Source organism: Hylobates moloch, unplaced genomic scaffold (genome assembly GCF_009828535.3).
Source record: "Hylobates moloch isolate HMO894 unplaced genomic scaffold, HMol_V3 SCAFFOLD_5, whole genome shotgun sequence".
NCBI lineage: Eukaryota > Metazoa > Chordata > Mammalia > Primates > Hylobatidae > Hylobates > Hylobates moloch.
Window position 1 is genome coordinate 55,419,019 of NW_026652280.1, and position 18,583 is coordinate 55,437,601.

At 41.1% G+C, this 18,583-nt stretch overlaps 1 protein-coding gene across 6 annotated transcripts in view; it reads left to right on the forward strand.

Annotated features, from left to right (window-relative positions):
- OSBPL1A (oxysterol binding protein like 1A) overlaps positions 1–18,583 on the forward strand; it is a 233,523-nt gene that overhangs the window by 197,694 nt on the left and 17,246 nt on the right. For all 6 annotated transcript variants that reach the window (XM_058438552.1, XM_032152621.2, XM_032152622.2 and 3 more), the window contains 3 exons: positions 1,623–1,698; positions 16,624–16,758; positions 18,069–18,166. In XM_058438552.1, the coding sequence (XP_058294535.1) occupies positions 1,623–1,698; positions 16,624–16,758; positions 18,069–18,166 (309 nt within the window). The remainder of the gene's footprint in view (positions 1–1,622; positions 1,699–16,623; positions 16,759–18,068; positions 18,167–18,583) is intronic.

Consider the following 18,583-nt stretch of genomic DNA (forward strand, 5'->3'; position numbering starts at 1 on the left):
CCGCACTCCAGCCTGGGCAACAAGAACGAAAGTCTATCTCAAAAAATAAAAGAAAAAATAGATGGAAAATTTAATTTACATACATCTCTAAAACTATATTATACATGCAAAGCATAGATAATAGCAGGGATTCTTATTCCTGGTATCCATTATTCATGTCACAGAGATTGATAGTCTTGGATAGTGGGGAATGTGATTTAAATACCATCTGTGGCCACTTACCCAGCAGATTGGTTAGATGGCAGATCTGCCAAATGAGCAGTGTGTGTTCCTAAAAAAAGAAAAAGAAACTAGAAGAATTCCACCATGGATTATTGACTTAAAAATATAAATTGTATTAACTTCTATAATCCAAATTAATTAGTTTAATTTAGAGGTTCTTTAAAAGATAATTTTTAAAAGATTTAATATTTTAGCTACGTGGATGTATTTTAGAAGGCAACTGGAAAACTTTTTATTATTTTTTTTTATTTTTTGAGACTGAATCTTGCGCTGTCGCCCAGGCTGGAATGCAGTGGCGCGATCTCGGCTCACTGCAACCTCTGCCTCCCAGGTTCAAGCGATTCTCCTGCCTCAGCCTCCCGAATAGCTGGGATTACAGGCGTGCACTACCACATGCGGCTGATTTTTGTGTTTTTAGTGGAGATGGGTTTCACCATGTTGCCCAGGCTGGTCTTAAACTCCTGAGCTCTGGTGATCTGCCCACCTTGGCCTCCCAAAGTGCTGGGATTACAGGTGTGAACCACCACGCCCAGCCGGCAACTGGAAAACTTTCATAACAGTGTTCTGGAAAGTTGGTCTGGGCACCTCTTGCACATCCCTCATTCCTGTTGGTGCTGCCTTTCTGATCTGTGGAAATGGGGTGGCTCCCTCCCCACCAGGCCTGGCTCTGATGTGCTGCTTATCCAAGCCACAGACCTTCAGCCCCAGGCAGCCGTCATCCCTTGGCTACTTTCAAACACCTACAGAGGCTTTGAAGATCCTCTTTCTGTAGAGGTTAATTTGTTTTCCAGTCTACCCAGAATTGCTAAATTTTGTTCAGTGTTAGTCTCCTTGGGGAAGTACTGATGTATGTTACAGGGCCTAAATACTTTTTACTTTTTTTTTTAAATGCTTTGCCTTTTACTTTTTAAAAATACTTTGGCTTTTATAAAAGTTTTCTATTTTCCATTTCATTTCTTAAAAACCTGTATCTAAGCTTTGTGATGGCATTTTGTTTACATCATTTAGCAGCTAGAGAATGATAATGTATTAAGTATCAGAACATGGTAGGTGTGCCATAAATCCAACAACAGGGTCAGATGTGCCAGAACATGAAAGGATAGTGGATCTCTGAGGTGGTCCAAACAGCTGGATCCCAAGGACTGGGAGGACTGAGTTCAGATCAGAGCAATGCTGAAGACAGAGGACCAGTTGATTTGCTACAGAATCTTTCAGGGGCCAAAGTAGGTAGTGGTGAACAGGTGCAACCCTAGATTAGCCCTGCTTAGCCCTGTCTGTGATGACACACATTTTTAAAGTGTCTTTCTGTGCCTGCAGCTCTCACGTGAATGAAAGCAATTCTTCCCTCCTACTGACAATGGCATTACAATGAACTTTATGTTTTTCTTTTCTTTTTTCAGAACAAGTTTGCCTTCTCCTATGTTTTCCAGAAATGACTTCAGTATCTGGAGCATCCTCAGAAAATGTATTGGAATGGTAAATTGATGGTTTTGTCATATGATATTAAGCAGATACGTTTAATCGCATATTCTTTAGAAAGGAACTTAAAGTTTGCATTAAAGTGGTGCACGACCATGTTTATGGAAACCTACGAGAATCATAAATTGTGAAAAGCCGTAGGCAACTTTTTTCTGACAAGAATTGGAGCTGCTCTAATGGCTTTAATGTACATTTTCGATGAAAAAAAAAAACAAACAGAAAATGCCGTGTTTCTGTTGACACAGCACATTTATATTGCCCCATAGACTTACCTAGAAACTCTCAGAACAGACAACCCCACAGTGGAGAACAGAATTTCACTTACACTTCTGTGCACAGAGCAAGTTTTCGTATTTGGAATTTGTAAGTGTGGTATATTAAATATTTGGAATATGTCTCTGCTTAGTATCTGTGCAGGTGGATCTGATTTGGGGGGAGGTAGGGAGATGGCAGCATTTCCTTTTATAGAAATCCTTGGATTCCCTTGAAGGTAGTAGTCAACACCACCACCCTGATGTCAGTCAGGCTAGGATTCTGGGTAAAGTTCTCATAACTCTTCCTAGTGTGACCTTGGACCACTGAACACGTAAGTCATGTGGCACGAAAGAATCTGCCTGGACATTACCTTTTAACATTTTGCAATTGAGTGTGTATCCTGGGAGCACTCCAGAACTTTCCCTGTGCTGGGAAGTACAGTGACCTCGTGTACACTTCATTCTGCAGCTTGAAATCCTGTCCGCTGCAGAAGTGCCCACTTTGGCATTTTTCTTTTCGTTTTCTTTCTTTTTTCTTTTCATTTCTTTTCTTTTTTTGAGACAGGGACTCATTACATTACCCAGACTGGAGTGAAGTGGTACCCTCATGGCTCACTGTAGCCTCAACCTCCCCAGCTCAGTTGATCCGCCCACCTCAGCCTCCTGAGTAGCTGGGGCCACAGGCGTGTCGTGCCACACCTGGCTAATTTTTTGTATTTTTAGTAGAGAAGGAGTTTTGCTATGTTTCCCAGGCTGGTCTCGAACTCCTGGGCTCAAGCAGTCCTCCCACCTCAGCCTTCCAAAGTGTTGGGATTACAGGCCTGAGCCACAATGCCTGGCCTCTGGCATTTTTCCAATGTCTCTCTTCTCTGAGTGGATAATGAAATCTGAAACTTCCTAAATGTAATTTCCAAGGAACAAATTTCATAAACATTAGTTTTAAACAAATATTTTTTCACTTCTGCATGGAGAGTAATTCATCTAAATTTCATAGCCTGATAATGTGGGATCTAATCCCTGCTCTCCCACTTCCTGGCTGTGAGACCCTGAGCAAGTTGCAGTTCCTACCTGAGTAGCATTCCATCCAGTGTAAAACTAGGATCATAATTTGTACCTTAGAGGTGTATTGAGAGATAAATAATTTATGTAAAATGCCTGGAACAATTCCTGGTTGAACATTGTGCTCAATAAATAATAGTTCATATTATCATTAATCACAGCTGAGAATGAGACTTGAGCTCTAATTTTATTTCAATTCTATTAGGATTCAACAGGACAAAGCAAATGTATATAGACAGTAAGATGACAGTTACACACGTTTGTCTCTTTGGAACTGAAAATTTCAAGATAAAAATTAGTATTTATTTGTATTCTGCAGAGTCAGTATTTTTCAAACCCTTAGTTAAATATGTTTACCTTTGTGATCCAGTATGCAAATATGTATATATGCATGTCCTTAAAATCAGTTTCACAAAAGAATGCTCATCATTACTACAAATTGTATTTTCTATTATATTAAAGTAACGTTGATTCCAGCTCATTAAGTTTATTTTACAACTTGTTAATGAACCAAACCCACCATTTGAAAAACACTGCTCTGAGTTACTATAGAATTTGTACTGTATTTCTACTGTAAGGTTATTTGGTCAAAGGAGTTTGTATGAACATTTCAGATGTGGTTTAGTCTTTTTGGCCACTTTAGAATATACAGTTTTCTGTATTTCTGTTGACTGATTCCTTTCTCCTTCTCTCTCCTGTTTCACTGGGTGTCAGCTATAGTGTTGGTGTTATGAATTTGTTCATGAAGGTGACTAGCAATCTGTCTAGTTTATGTCCAAATCGAGACTAACCATTCTTTTAAAAGATAGGAGATGATGTTATGTTGGATTGCACCTGCTGTATTCTGAAAGATACTCTGTTTCTCTAGAATGTGGTTTTACTTTTATGTTTAGGCACAGAACTTCTTGTACAAGTAAATGCTTATGCTGAATCATAAATAAAATACAACAAATAAACATAGAGTTGTTTGGGTTGAAAGGGTTCCATAGAATGTTCAGAATCATATCTCTAGAACTTATTGATTCAAAGCATAGAGAGCTTCAGGGGAAGTCGTGTTTTTGGAAACTTCTTTCTGCTGAGGTTCATAGGAGACAAATGTTCTGGAAGAACATTTTTATTAATGTGGATTGAAAGGAAATCACCTAGCTTTTGGAAATATTGTTCTTTGGGCACTGTCTGCTCTAGGACCTTCTCTCTTAGGCAGCAGACACAATGAAGGTATAAGCACTAAGCAACAGTAAAGATTAAAAATGAGGAGTCTAGAGAGAGAAATACAAATATTACCACTATTTTTTTTTTTTTTTTTGAGTCGGAGTCTCACTTTATTGCCCAGGCTGGAATGCAGTGGTGCAATCTCGGCTCACTGCAGCCTCCACCTCCCAGGTTCAAGTGATTTGCCTGCCTCAGCCTCCCGAGTAGCTGGGACTACAGGTGCACACCACCACGCCCGGCTAATTTTTTGTACTTTTAGCAGAGACGGGGTTTCACCATGTTGGCCAGACTGGTCTTGAACTCATGACCTCAGTTGATCCAACCACTCTGGCTTCCAAAAGTGCTGGGATTACAGGCGTGAGCCACCGTGCCCAGCCTGCATGTTTCTGATTCTATCACATTAATCCAAATACTTCACTTCGTGTCCTTTTTGTGGGGGTGAAACTGAGTTCTAGAAGCCATGGGCATACCTTTGGCTATCATCTCTCTTCCCTTACCTCCATTTACCCAGCTTCTTAATTTGTTAATAAGTCTTAAGAGTGGAAGAGGAAATTTGATACTGAGCCGTAGCTCTTCCTGCTCTCTGTTGTTGTGAAGAGCGTGCCAGAACAGAGTGCAGGGTGTGAGCATCCTGCGGGTGACAGCCCCACAATTCCACACTCAACCAGGGTCCCCATCCCATCTTTTTCCACAACAATTAATGCCCTGGATTTGTATGCTGTGATGATATCATTTTATGGTGTAATGCTATTATTATTCAAAATATGTGGCTTTTATAAATTCGCAGTACATATTCTTATCTGCCAGATATGGTCTGGGTCTCACTTTGTCTTAGGACAGAAAGGAAGAGGTTCTTCTCCATGCATTTATCATCTTGGCCCCCAGCGTCCGCAGCCCCATCCCCAGCCAGGCTCACTCTGCCCCATCTCCTGCACTCCCACGCACCTGCACGTTGTACTTTACCTTTTTCCAAATAGCATTTAGCCACTTTGATTTCCAATACTGATGACATCCTTCTTTTCTTCTCCCAGTCTGTTTTGGGCAGGATTATGTTATCAAAATGTCAGATTATACAATGTGAAATGAATACTTTACGTAACTGGAATTCAACGCTAAATCTCTTTGTGGTTGAAGCTTTTACCAAACAAACAAATCTCTGGCTCCTGAGAACTAATCCTGACACTGCTTAGTCATTTGAAGCCTTTGCTTATTTCTTTCTGCTTGTTGCCCCTTTGTCACAGGACTCATTAATCCCAAAGCCTCATGTCCTGTGTATACCCTGTTTCCGTCCTCCTCTTCTCCTCCATCCCTTTGCTCCAGCGGCTTTCTCAGCAGAGCTCAGCCAGAGGTTAGGTCATTGGTGTTCATGCTCAGTGACTTAGGCAACCAGCCCCAGGACCTCAGCACAAAATTTGAGGAGGTACTTGAGCTCAAGGCCGTGTGCGTGCCGACCTTGTGTGTGTTCAAATGTCTTGGAGTAATAGAATAGTCCTGGATTATTGCAAGAGGTGACAAAGTTCTGGTATATCATGAATACCGACTACTTAAAGTGAAAGAAAAGTGTTGTATCATTCTTTTAAAGGTAGCTAGTGGAATCCACATACCATCGAGTTTTGATTGCCACTGTCATTCTGTTAAAGAAATACATGAGCAAGCTGTTCTTTAGTCATTGAAAAGCTTATACTTCCATGTCTCCTTTAACTTGTATTTCCATTTTATCCTTCCTATAGGATAACTCAGTTAACTTCGTGTCCTTTCTGTGGGGGTGAAACTGAGTTCCAGAAGCCATGTGCATACCTTCAGCTATCATCTCTCTTCCATTACCTCCATTTACCCAGTTAACTCAATTTTTTTAATCTCTGAGGGTCTTTTATCGATTACTTTATCATACTTCATTATTGCAGAAATATGTATAAAAATTAAAATTTAAAAAGCTATATTCTATAAGACTTTAGTACTAAAGGTTTCTTTGCATTGTTATAAATGTTAGTATTTGATTACAATTGTAAACATTATAAAATTTATGAAAATATTAACAAAAGGTAAAATGTTATGAGTGAAAAGAATTTTTTTCAATTGGGTTTAGATATCTGAGATGAATATCACTTGCTGCTAGAAAGAGATGATTTTCAGTAACAATTATGTTCTTGTTTTTGAATAGATGCAAGGATTGAGAGCTTTGCTTGTATTAATAGACAGATAGGAGTAGGAGTTTTTTGGGTTTTTAAAAAAATGTCCAGTAATGTCATTCAGTTCTTTGACCCCCTTCTCAACTATATGCCAAAAGTCAGATTATATTACAAAATTTTTGTGTGTGTGATTTATAAGCTAACAACTCAATTAGGACTCCCTTCAGTGTTACTAAAAACACAACTTTGAAAATCTCTAACTTGCACAAGGTTTTGTTACCTTTCATTAGTCGTTGGCTTCTTGGCCTCTGGGAAATACACCAGAGAAGCTTTTCCCAAGCTCTCCGATCTCAATTCATTGAACTATTTTTATCACTTAGTTGTACCTTGCAATACTGAGAAAGGGTTGAGAAAATTAGAATATTTTTCACCGAAGTAAACCTTTGCCAGTATGTTTTTGATAAAATGCTTTTATCTCACCATGAATCTTAAGATGTTTCCCATAAACTGAAGATTTAGCTCATTCATTCCGGTACAGAATGTCTGCCACATAGCCATGGGGCCAGACCTCATGCCCAGACATATCCCCGGGTCAGAGTAACTGTCAGAAGGGATGAGATGTTATTTCTGGATTCAGATAAACATGTGATACCCTATATGCCACCATGACAACAGTGTTATTCTTGCATTCCAACTCTAAGATAGATGCGGAGCTAGATAAGATTTGGAGCTTTGTCAAATCTGGCATGTTATAAATACCAACTAGAGAGACAGAGGATAGAAGGAGCAAGATAGTTAAACAAAATTTGGTATCTCTACCCCCACACTCTACAGTGGTCTAAAATCAGAATATTTCAACCTGGGGAGAAATGGCTTGAAGACCTTATTTCTCATGTCCTGTCTTTCTCTTTTTTTTTTTTTTTTTTGAGACGGAGTCTCACTCTGTCGCCCAGGCTGGAGTGCAGTGGCCCAATCTCGGCTCACTGCCTTTCTCTTAACTGAAACAGGCCATCAAGGAGCCCTAATGTAAGTTAATGGTTCTTGAGTAAAAGAAGCTTTGCTGATAACAGTACTGTATCTAAACTTCCCTGTCGGGTGCCCTGGAGGTTTTCACATTTCCAGGTGTAAATACTATGCTATGATTCAGGATGGTAGGAGATTAAGTCCTTTTTTTTTTTTTTTTTTAGTAGCAGAGGGCAACTGTGAATGGGGAAATGAGGAAAGAGGAGCAGCACGGTCCCTCCAATGCAGGTGCCATCTGAGACTTGCCAGTTTCTAGGAAAAAATGCATGTGGAAGTAGATTCCCTTAAAGCCACGAATGCCGAGTGATCCAGTGCAAGCTTGCAGCCCATGCTTCCATTGTCTCTCCACATTCCTGTGTAGGTGTTGTCCAGCCTTTAGTGAAGTCCCCTAGCAGGAGGGCTCATGCCACCTCCCAACTCTGAAGCTCTTCAGCTCCTAAGCAGGAAGAATAGGAAAGGAATATCATTACGTTCATTAGCATTTTCCTTAGAGCTTTTCTTACCTTCTCCACGTTTTTCCACTGGTTGCACTGAGGTACCCACACTGTGGTTCAGTTAACACATGATGAGCACACCCCCTTTTCCCACTCTGTGGCACCTTCCTTTCTGCCTGTGTGTCTTTCGCTCTGGCCCCTGTTGTCCCCCATGGCTGGCCTGTGAGGACTGAGGACAGAAGGCACGAGGGCAGCAGGCTTTTTTTCAAATTGCCCATCCAGAGTGGCTGCAGGCAGCTATCCCGGGACGCCTTAGAGTAACTTGTCTGCGTGTAATCGGTGGTATTCAGATGGCAAGAACCTCATGCAGTGATAAACTAATAGATGAGATGCTAGGCATCGTGTGGAGGGGAGGGAACTGAGCAGCATGGGATGGGGAAAGAAAGACATTTGGCCCTCCGATGCCCTCAAATGTAAGCACAATGAATTTTTTCATTATCGGTAACTGTGGGAGGTGGAGGTGTCATAGAGGAAACATCCAGTGCCATCTTCATCTTGCAGGAGCCACGGCTCTATCCAGGGGACAGCTGACTGCCGCCAGCCCCCGGCTGTCAGTGGAGCGAGCCCTGGGGACCCACCAGGGCCTGGGTCACACACGCGGGGGAGCACCCTGCCCACAAGCTGCTGTCTGGGCAACAGAGCAGACACACCTAGCCTAGCACTTGAGGGGATTTTTCTCTGTATAACCCAGGTCTTAAGTAGTTGCACTTCTATCCTGTTACAGTGGTTGACTTTACATTTATACAATATTTTCAGTTTCAGTTGAGCTCAAACTTGGCCTTGCTCTCAGGTTTCTCTAGTGCTCAAGTGAAAATGCAGCCTTCTCTCCTTCTCATTTTGTCAGCCAATGAGCAATTGCAGTTAGGAGTTTCTGCAGTTTCATCATTGGTTTCTATTAATTTGCATGGATAAATTTAAACATTGCTATTAGCTGGAATTTCTTGGCATAAATGTTTAACTTTTCCAGCTGCCTGAAGCTCTCAATGATAGAAGTTTCTAGGCAGTGTTTCTTCCTGAAGCTTGATCTTCATAATGTGAATTGTTGTTTTTCTTATTATTGGAATATACACACATATTAGTTGTATACAATATCTAGAGAATGCAACACCAGACTTCATTGGATTGGAAGTGAAAATGATGTATCAGTGAATTTTCAAGAGGTCTGAGAGGGAAGGAAATAAAATATACCTTGTGTCAGTGAGTTTTTCACTACCTCTCTAGGGAACTGTAGGTTTTAGCAGTTGAAATAATTGTAAGATTATTTAAAAATAATTACAGATGATGGAGGCAATACAATTGCAAGTAAGTTGCTATCTTTTAAAATAGCATGTTACACCCTTCCAAGGTCCAGGTTGTTTTTATGGCAATCTGGGTTCTGCCTCTCCTTCCCTTTCTGTTATTTGACCCAGCCACGTGCCTTTCCATTTTCTTGAATACGTTCATTCTGAGTTACTAAAAGAAATGGAAAGCTGTTTAAATTATTATAGATTACAACATTTTATTAAAAGAGGCTTTTAGAATTTTAGCAGCTTTTCAAATGATTAAAAAATTAATCTACTTATTGAATTGATGATAAACCCACATCCTTTGTGCCTTGGTCTCCAGAGGTCACACCACCCTCTTTGTCATTGGCTTCGAACCCCTGGAAAGCCTGGGTGGCTGGTGTTGAGCAGCCCATGGCTGTGGACACCTGCCTGCCCCATCCTGCTGTGCTGTGTTTTCCCACAGAGCTGGATGTGGAGAAATGGCAGTGCACGCAGCATTGCTTTAGAGTTGAAAGGTTACATCCCTAGGCCAGTATTCCTGACAAAACAAAGCAGAATCCCTTTGAGGGAAGCACTCCTGTCTTACAAATACTAAAATGTCATGCCCGGTCCATCTGTTCCCTCCTCAGTGAGTATGTGATAGTCCTTAAGAGTGTTTTTCAGGAAAAACAAATTCAAAATCAGACTTACAGGTAAAGCTCTTCCTTTCTTTAATGAATAAACTTTTAAAATTTCTTTATGATCAATCCCACCCTGCTGTTGTGTACAATAAAGGGAAATGGAGAAAACAGGAAGAGAGCTGAGCCAGAAATGGCATAGTCTGTGTCACCTACTGGCTGTCACTGGTTGCCACTGCAGTGAACCCCTGCCATCCTGGTGTTTGGATCCCTCCTGGCCCAGGCTTCAGGAAGGGCAGCACCCTGTCCCTCACTCCCTTACCTTTTAAGCCCGGGTCCCTATGCCATGCTGCTTCTGTAGCTTCTCTGCAGCTCAGCTGCCCCTGGGTCAGGGCAAAGTATCCCAGCCTTTGAGGCTCACTTGCTTTCCTACAACCTTGGAGGACTTGGAGATCTTGTCTGCATTATTAATAACAGTGATAATAGCTAGCATTTATTGCTCACTTAACAGATGCCTGGCACTATTCTAAGTGCTTTATATGAATGAATTCATCTCATCTTTACAAGCCTGGTGAGGTATGTAATGAAATTGTCCCCACTATGGGGAGAGGTTAGGGGCTTGTTGGCTGCCATGCAAGCAGTAGGTGGTACAACTAGGATTTGAATGCAGGAAGTTTGATCTCAGAGTTCATTTTTTTCCCCTTGGTTTTACAATTATGGCAAAATATACATAACAAAAAAGGCACCACCACCTTCACCATTTTTAAGTATACAGTTCAGTGGCATCAGTACACTCGCACTGCTGTGCTACCATCACCACCGTCCATCCACAGAACTCTCTTCAGCTTGCAAAACTGAAACCGTCCCCTCGAAACACCAACTTCTCTACTCCCCCTCCCTCAGCCCAGCAACCACCATTCGACTCTCTGTTCAGAGCCCTTTCTTATTTATTTATCTTTAGGAACCTTACCCAAGAAGTAGAAACCTCTTCTTTTAATTTCCTGTCTCTGGAACTTAGGAGTGGACTAATCTGAATGTATTTTATTGCTCTTCTTTTTCCATTGTATTACTTCTATGTCAATTTTTCCTTATCCATTTTATGACTAGCATCAATGCAAATGTGTGTATTATAAGGTGGACCAGCTGCTGCGGTATGAGGCTGTTAGTTTCCCTGGCCTTTCCTTTTGCCTATCTGAATTTTTTTTTTTTTTTTTTTTTTTTTGAGACGGAGTCTTATTCTGTCGCCCAGGCTAGAATGTAGTGGCATGATCTGGGCTCACTGCAACCTCTGCCTCCCAGGTTCAAGCAATCCTCCTGCCTCAGCCTCCCGAGTAGCTAGGATTCCAAGCACATACCACCATGCCCAGCTAATTTTTGTGTTTTTAGTAGAGACAGGGTTTCACCATGTTGGCCAGGCTGGTCTTGAACTCCTGACCTCGTGATCCACCCACCTCGTCTTCCCAAAGTGCTGGGATTACAGGCCTGAGCCACCGCGCCCGGCCTATTGTTAGGTTTTAAAGTAACATCTCATTTTACCCTTGATTAGAAGAGCAGTACATGTTCATTTTAGGAAATCTGGAAAATATAGAAAAGCATAAGGAAGGTTATTAGGATTCCCTATGCCCCCAACTCCTAGAGATACCCACTGTTAACTTTTTGATGTTACTATATTCTAGCATTTGTTTCTATGTCTATAAAAACATATTTAACAAGATTAGAATATTTTTGAACATGTTGCTTTATAACCTGTTTTTTTCTTTCAGATTTTAAGGTGAATATTTATTTAGAATGAGGAAAAATCATCACAAGTTTTGAAGTGTAAATATCACTATTACCACAGTAACGTTGTTTGTGTCTAGTACCACAAACAATATACATCCAAAATCATTAGAAACTCTTTAATTGCCTTAACATTCTTCTATACTTTTTTTGTTACTCTTTTTTGGCTTTACATTCTCTTTTATCACATGTGACTGCGACTGTGATATTTTCTGTAACAGGACTAGAAGGATAATTTGATCTTTCCTAAAGTATGATTCATCAAAATTTGTTTTCTTAAAATTTTATTTTATTTTTTAAGACAAGGTCTTGCTGTGTCACCCAGGCTGCAATGCAGCGGCACGAACGTGATTCACTATAGTCTTGATCTCCTGAGCTCAAGCAAGCCTTCTGCCTCGGCCTCCCGAGTAGCTGGGACTGCAGATGCACGCCCCCACACTTGGCTAGTTTTCTAATTTTTTTTGTAGAGACGGGATCTCACTTTGCCGCCCAGGCGGGTCTCGAATTCCTGGGCTCAAGTGATCCTCATGCCTTGGTCCCCAAAGTGGTGAGATTACATGTGTGAGCCACCATGCTTGGTCTAATTTTATTTTTTAAAAGACTTTTATTTTATAAAGTAGTTTTCAGTTTACAGCAAAATTGAGAGGAAGGTGCAGAGAGTTCCCACACACTCCCTGGCCCCACACATGCATAGCCTCCCCATTGTCAGCATCCCTCACCAGGGTGGCCCATTTGTTAGAATCGGTGAACCTGGCTGGGTACAATGGCTCATGCCTGTAATCCCAGCACTTTGGGAGGCCGAGGTGGGCGGGTCACAAGGTCAGGAGTTCAAGACCAGCCTGTCCAACGTGGTGAAACTCCGTCTCTACTAAAGATACAAAAAATTAGCTGGGCGTGGTGGTGTGTGCCTGTAGTCCCAGCTTCTTGGGAGGCTGAGGCAGGAGAATTGCTTGAACCCAGGAGGCGGAGGTTGCAGTGAGCCGCCATTGCACCATTGCACTCCAGCCTCGGTGACAGGGCGAGACTCAGTCTCAAAAAAAAAAAAAAAAAAAAAATCAGTGAACCTGCGATACATCATCACCCCAAGTTCATAGTTTATACTAGGGCTCACTCTTGGTGTTCCGTGTTCATGTAATGACATGTATCCAACATTGTAGTACTACACAGAGTGTTTTCACGCCTTAAAAATCGCCTTTGTTCTGCCTGTTCATCCCTCCCCCTTACCCTGGGAAACTGCTGACCTTTTTACTGTCTCCAAAGTTTTGTCTTATCCAGAATGTCATACAATTGGAATCGTACTGGCTTTTTTTCCTTTAGTAATAGGCATCTAAGTTTATTCCACGTCTTTCCATGACTTGATAGCTCATTTCTTTTTAGCACTGAATAATATTCCAAAAGTAACCAATTTTTTTACTCAGCATTTAGCTGTGTTAACCGCATGCATTATTAAGCAAGACCTTTGTCTTCAAAGAGCTCTCCTTTGAAGGAGGTGGGAAGTGTAGTGTGTGACAAATGCCTGAAAAGGGAAAGCTCACAGGGCAGTGAGAATGCAGGGTTGGAGCAACGAGAATGTAGGGTGGGGCCAGTGAGAATGCAGGGTGGGGGCAATGAGAATGCAGGGTGCATCTGGGGCAGGGCACACCTGCAGTGTTCCCCTCTCTCTGTGAGGTGATGGGGGGACATAGATGGGGTATAAGATAGTGTCCCTTTCCCAAGGAATTGTATTACTATACATGTAGCAAGATAAGCTGGTTACCACCCATACTATAACAGTAGGTAATAGAATCTAATCTCTGATCAAATGCTCAGTTGTGAGCAGTACATTTTGGTACTCTAGCAGTTGGAAAGAGTAGGAAATCAGTGAGTGCTACAAAACTTGAGGAGGAAAGACTTGAACTGGGCCTTGAAATCTGGGTAGGACATAGAGGAATAAAGGGAAGAGAGAGCAGGGCATTTCAGGTTAAGTGGTTGTAATGAGGCTTTTACTGCAGTACCTGGTACATAGTAGGTGCTCAGTTAAATATGTGTTTAATGAAAGCATAAACATGACAGAAGGAACAAATTGGGAATAATACACCTCTTGTAGCATCAGAGATGTTGACTGTCATGCAGCATTGGTGGGAGTATAAATTGGTTAAGCTGTTTTGGAAAGCATTCAGCTTGGTAGTATCTGTTAAAAAAAAAAAAAATTAATTAATTAAATCAGCATGCTCTTGACCCAAAAACTCCGCTTTAGAGAAATCTACTTAAAATCCGTATTTGCCTATATTCTTAAAGATATATGATTTAATAGGTCATGGTGTGTCCATATATGGACTTTCTTTTAAATTTAACAAATACACATATAGCATTACTAATGTGCCCAGAACTATGCTTTATGATAGATACTATTATGTTAGTACTTAGTACTTATTGATGAGGAAACCGGCACAGGGTTTAACTTGGTCAAAGCTACACGGCTAGTAAAGGTGAACCCAGCAGTGGAACTCAATCTGGTTCAGTGGTCTTAGCATTACACTATCCTGTGATTAGAAAGAACTTGAAAGACTCGATGTATGTACCTTACATGTGTATAACACTCCGCTAAAAGATCCCCAAAACACAAGTGAAGGAGTAATGAGTCAATACATAGAGCTGACATCATGCATTAAAACAAACAAATCTTGGCTGGGCGCAGTGGCTCATGCCTGTAATCCCAGCACTTTGGGAGGCTGAGGTGGGTGGATCACCTGAGGTCAGGAGTTCAAGACCAGCCTGGTCAACATGGTGAAACCCCGTCTTTACTAAAAATACAAAAAAATTAGCCAGGCATGGTGCTGCACGCCTGTAGTTCCAGCTACTCGGGAGGCTGAGGCATGAGATTCGCTTAAGTGGAGGTTTCAGTGAGCCAAGATCGCGCCTTTGCACTCCAGCCTGGGCGACAAGAGCAAAACTCCGCCTCAAAAAAAAAAAAAAAAAGAAAAATCTCTCTGTGTGTGAATATAAATCAGGAGTATGTATGCATATGTGTGTAAATACATAGGTATGTATCCCAAAGTGTTGCTGTTGTTTTGTCTCTGGGGAGAGGAGTGGGAAAGGGAAGTAAAGAGACATTTTCATGTTTTTAATTCAATATTATTATATTTTATACTAAGACAGTTATGTATTTCCCAGTAGTTTTTTAATAGAAAAATACAATAACGATAGTTTTTATTGAAAAATAGAAGGCCAGGTGCTATGGTTCACACCTGTAATCGTAGCCCTTTGGGAGGCTGAGGTGGGAGGATCGGATCCCTTGAGGTCAGGAGTTTGAGACCAGCCTGACCAACATGGTGAAACCCTGTCTCTACTAAAAATATACAAAAATTATCCGAGTCTGGTGGTGCACATCTGTAATCCCAGCTACTCCGGAGGCTGAGGCAAGAGAATTGCGTGAACCTGGGAGGCAGAGGTTACAGTGAGCCAAGATTGTGCCACTGCACTCCAGCCTGGGTGACAGAGTGAGACTCCATCTCAAAAGAAAAAAAAAAAAAAAAAGAAAAAGAAAAATAGAAGAAAGAAAGCCTGGGACATTTCAATTAAGACAAGCCTTGACAGTCCCAGTTTTTTTTACTTGTCCCCAATAGTGAATCTCTGGGTTTAATGAGCTCTTAGAGTGTATGTAGTTGAGCCTTCTTTTATTTCTCTATATACATTACTGTTTTCCCTCATCTCCTCAATGATGCAGCAGTAAATTTACCATTTCTTTTAATTAGGCTGAGCTGTTACATATCTGTTTTCTGCAGTATTTTATGGTAATGAATGAGCTTATTTTCTTTGAATGCGCTCCAGTTTCAGTTCTGTGCGGGTTGCATTATTTTTAATTGAAAATCTCAGTGAGAATATGGATATTTAGGGGGAAAAGTCAGAGGTAAGTCAGGTGGCATTCAGCCTGACTACACCTCAGGACTGTTGACCCGCCCACACGACCAGCCAGCAGGCCTTATGAAAGACCTGATTCCCAAGGGAATGGTCGACAGAAGTTTGGGAAGATTGTCAGAATATTCCAGTAAATACCAAGATAAGTGTGTTACTTAATGAATTTTGTAAAAGCCTCACCAGAATATTGCTTGCTGGTGGCACATGGTAAACAGAATTGAACAGTTGCAGTTGAGGTCAGAAACTTCCTACCTAATTTTTAAATTATTTTTGAGAGTCAATTGTGATGGAGGCATTCTGGCAGACAGAATTTAAAATCTATTCTGTAACATACGCAGTAGCCTGCTAGTACCCTAGACCATAATTTATACTAGATTGGTGTGCTCAGATAAGCTCGGTGTTGTCGTATCATTTCATTTCATTGTCGTTTCAAAAGCTGTGAAATTTCTTTTGGAAAATTACTCACAAAAATGGTATGTGTGGTTAATCCTTAGCCCATTGTTACAAGATAAATGTAGACATATTGAAGTTTCAACACATATATTTGAACAGACAGTGATTCATGACTTGAACAGCCCCAGACCTGAAGCTGTTCCACACTCCACTGAGAAGGCAGGAAGGGGAGCTTTTATAAGGTATGCTTTGAGGGAGCCAGACAAAGAAAGTATATTCATTTGGTGAAAGTGTAACGTTCCTAGATAGAGGTTAGTTTGGCGGTTTCTGATTGGTGAGGCTGAAGTCGACAGGGGAGAGGGTTTCAACGGTTTCCTTATGAAGGAACTCAAGGCACTGGAGCCATCTCCAGTAATTAATGGCCCTGCAGTTAATTATTTTGACACCACTATGAAGAGTTTTGTTCTGTCTCCATTGCCTTTGTCTCCCGTTTCCTAATTCTGGTGTAAGGCAGACTGATTAAGAGTCATCCGCGCATGCTCACCAGCAGATAGTGAGCTCCCTGGAGCCGAGGAGAATGTTTGGGCAGTCTTTGTATTTCCTCCTTCAAGGCCTAGAAGGATGTACTCCATGGTATTAGGTGCTCTGGAAAGATTTTGTGAAATTGAACCAATATTGATGAAATTTCATGGGTTGCTAGTTTCTGTTCTGTCCTTTCAGGAGGATATTATGTAAAGATAACAATAGGTTTGTTTGTTATGTGTATGGGACATAACACTTTCAATTTTCTGGTTAAATAGGAACTATCCAAGATCACGATGCCAGTTATATTTAATGAGCCTCTGAGCTTCCTACAGCGTCTAACTGAATACATGGAGCATACTTACCTCATCCACAAGGCCAGTTCACTCTCTGATCCTGTGGAAAGGATGCAGGTATGAGCCAAGGGAGGAAAAGGTCTGACTCTTAGAGACCTCGCTACCAACCCAGCCCCGAACACACACACATTCACACAATTAGTGTTAAATTCAATGTGAGGTTGGGCAATTTTATCAGAGCTCAGTCCGCATGTCTGGAGTGTCCTCTGGTTAGGGTGACACCATCGTGCAAAGACCGATGAGTATTGCAGGAGAAGCGGGAGGTGGCCCATAAGCAAACCTGGATATTAGCTTTTGCTAAATCTTTTTTTTTTTTTTTTTTTTTTTGTGAGATGGAGTCTCGCTGTGTCGCTCAGGCTGGAGTGCAGTGGCGCAGTCTCGGCTCACGGCAAGCTCCACCTCCTGGGTTCACACCATTCTCCTGCCTCAGCCTCCTGAGTAGCTGGGACTGCAGGCGCCCGCCACTATGCCTGGCTAATTTTTTATATTTTTTTAGTAGAGACGGGTTTTCACCTGTGTTAACCAGGATGATCTTGATCTCCTGACCTTGTGATCTGCCACCTCAGCCTCCCAAAGTGCTGGGATTACAGGCGTGAGCCACCGCACCCGGCTGGCTTTTGCTAAATCTTTAGTTGAGAAAGTAGCATTGTGTTAGGGGAAGAATTCAACCTTTCTTCTTTCTGACTTTCTCGCGGTATTTCCAAGAAGAAGTTAACACACACACACACACACACACACACAAAATAGAAAAATATGTTTGTGCTTACTTGTGTATATAAATATATATACATTGCTATATGTTAAAACACGGCAAGGAATTGCACTTTTAAATTTTTTAGATGGAAGATTTTATATGTTGTACATGGATGGACTAGTTAGAGGCAGAGTATAGTGGACACATTGTTCTCCTTCAACAAAGCAAGAGCATTCGAAACTGAGTCTTTCTGTCCTTTCATTTATATAAGTCAGCATTTTCCAACCTCAGTGGACTTAACACCAATTAAGTTGTGGAGTTTTATATCTCTTTCCCCAATCCTGGAGTGTCATACTTTTAAAAAATTTTAAATGAATTAAAAGTAACTTTGGACTTGAGGGTTTTTTAAAAGTCCTTGAGAGAATTTGTAGCACTGTTAGAGTGTGATGAAAACCATAGTTGGAAATAACACTATAGGAAGTGACTGAAAGTAATTTTCATTCTGAATATCCAAGTTTCCATGTCCCACTGCTAGAGCCATATTAAAACTCCAAAGTAATTAAACTCCTCAAAATAATTCTGTAAATTACTGTCTTCGGCAAAATTTCAGTTCCTAAAAGAATGCGGAGCGAGCTCGGCTATTTTTGACTTGTTCTCATGCTCTGTCCCACAGTGTGTAGCTGCGTTTGCTGTATCTGCTGTTGCTTCTCAGTGGGAACGGACTGGAAAGCCTTTCAACCCACTGCTGGGAGAGACTTATGAATTAGTGCGGTGAGGCCTTTCACTTGCATGCTTTATATAGCGTTGCAGATGAAGAGGAGAAATACATACATATTGGTCATCACCAATAACAAATATAGGACTGGAGCAAGTTAACAATTTTGATGTTTGCTTCTAGGATAGCTATTATTTTAGAGACTGTCAAAAATACTGAAACATACATAAAAGGTACCATTATAAGAAATAATTGCAAGGATTTTGGTATTCCTGATCACATGGGATTAATCACCCTCCTTTTTTCCTTATGTAGATCATAAGACATGATCGAGTTTTTGTTTTTTTTTTTATACTTTAAGTTGTAGGGTACATGTGCACAATGTACAGGTTAGTTACATATGTATACATGTGCCATGTTGGTGTGCCGCACCCATTAACTCGTCATTTAACCTTAGGTATATCTCCTAAAAA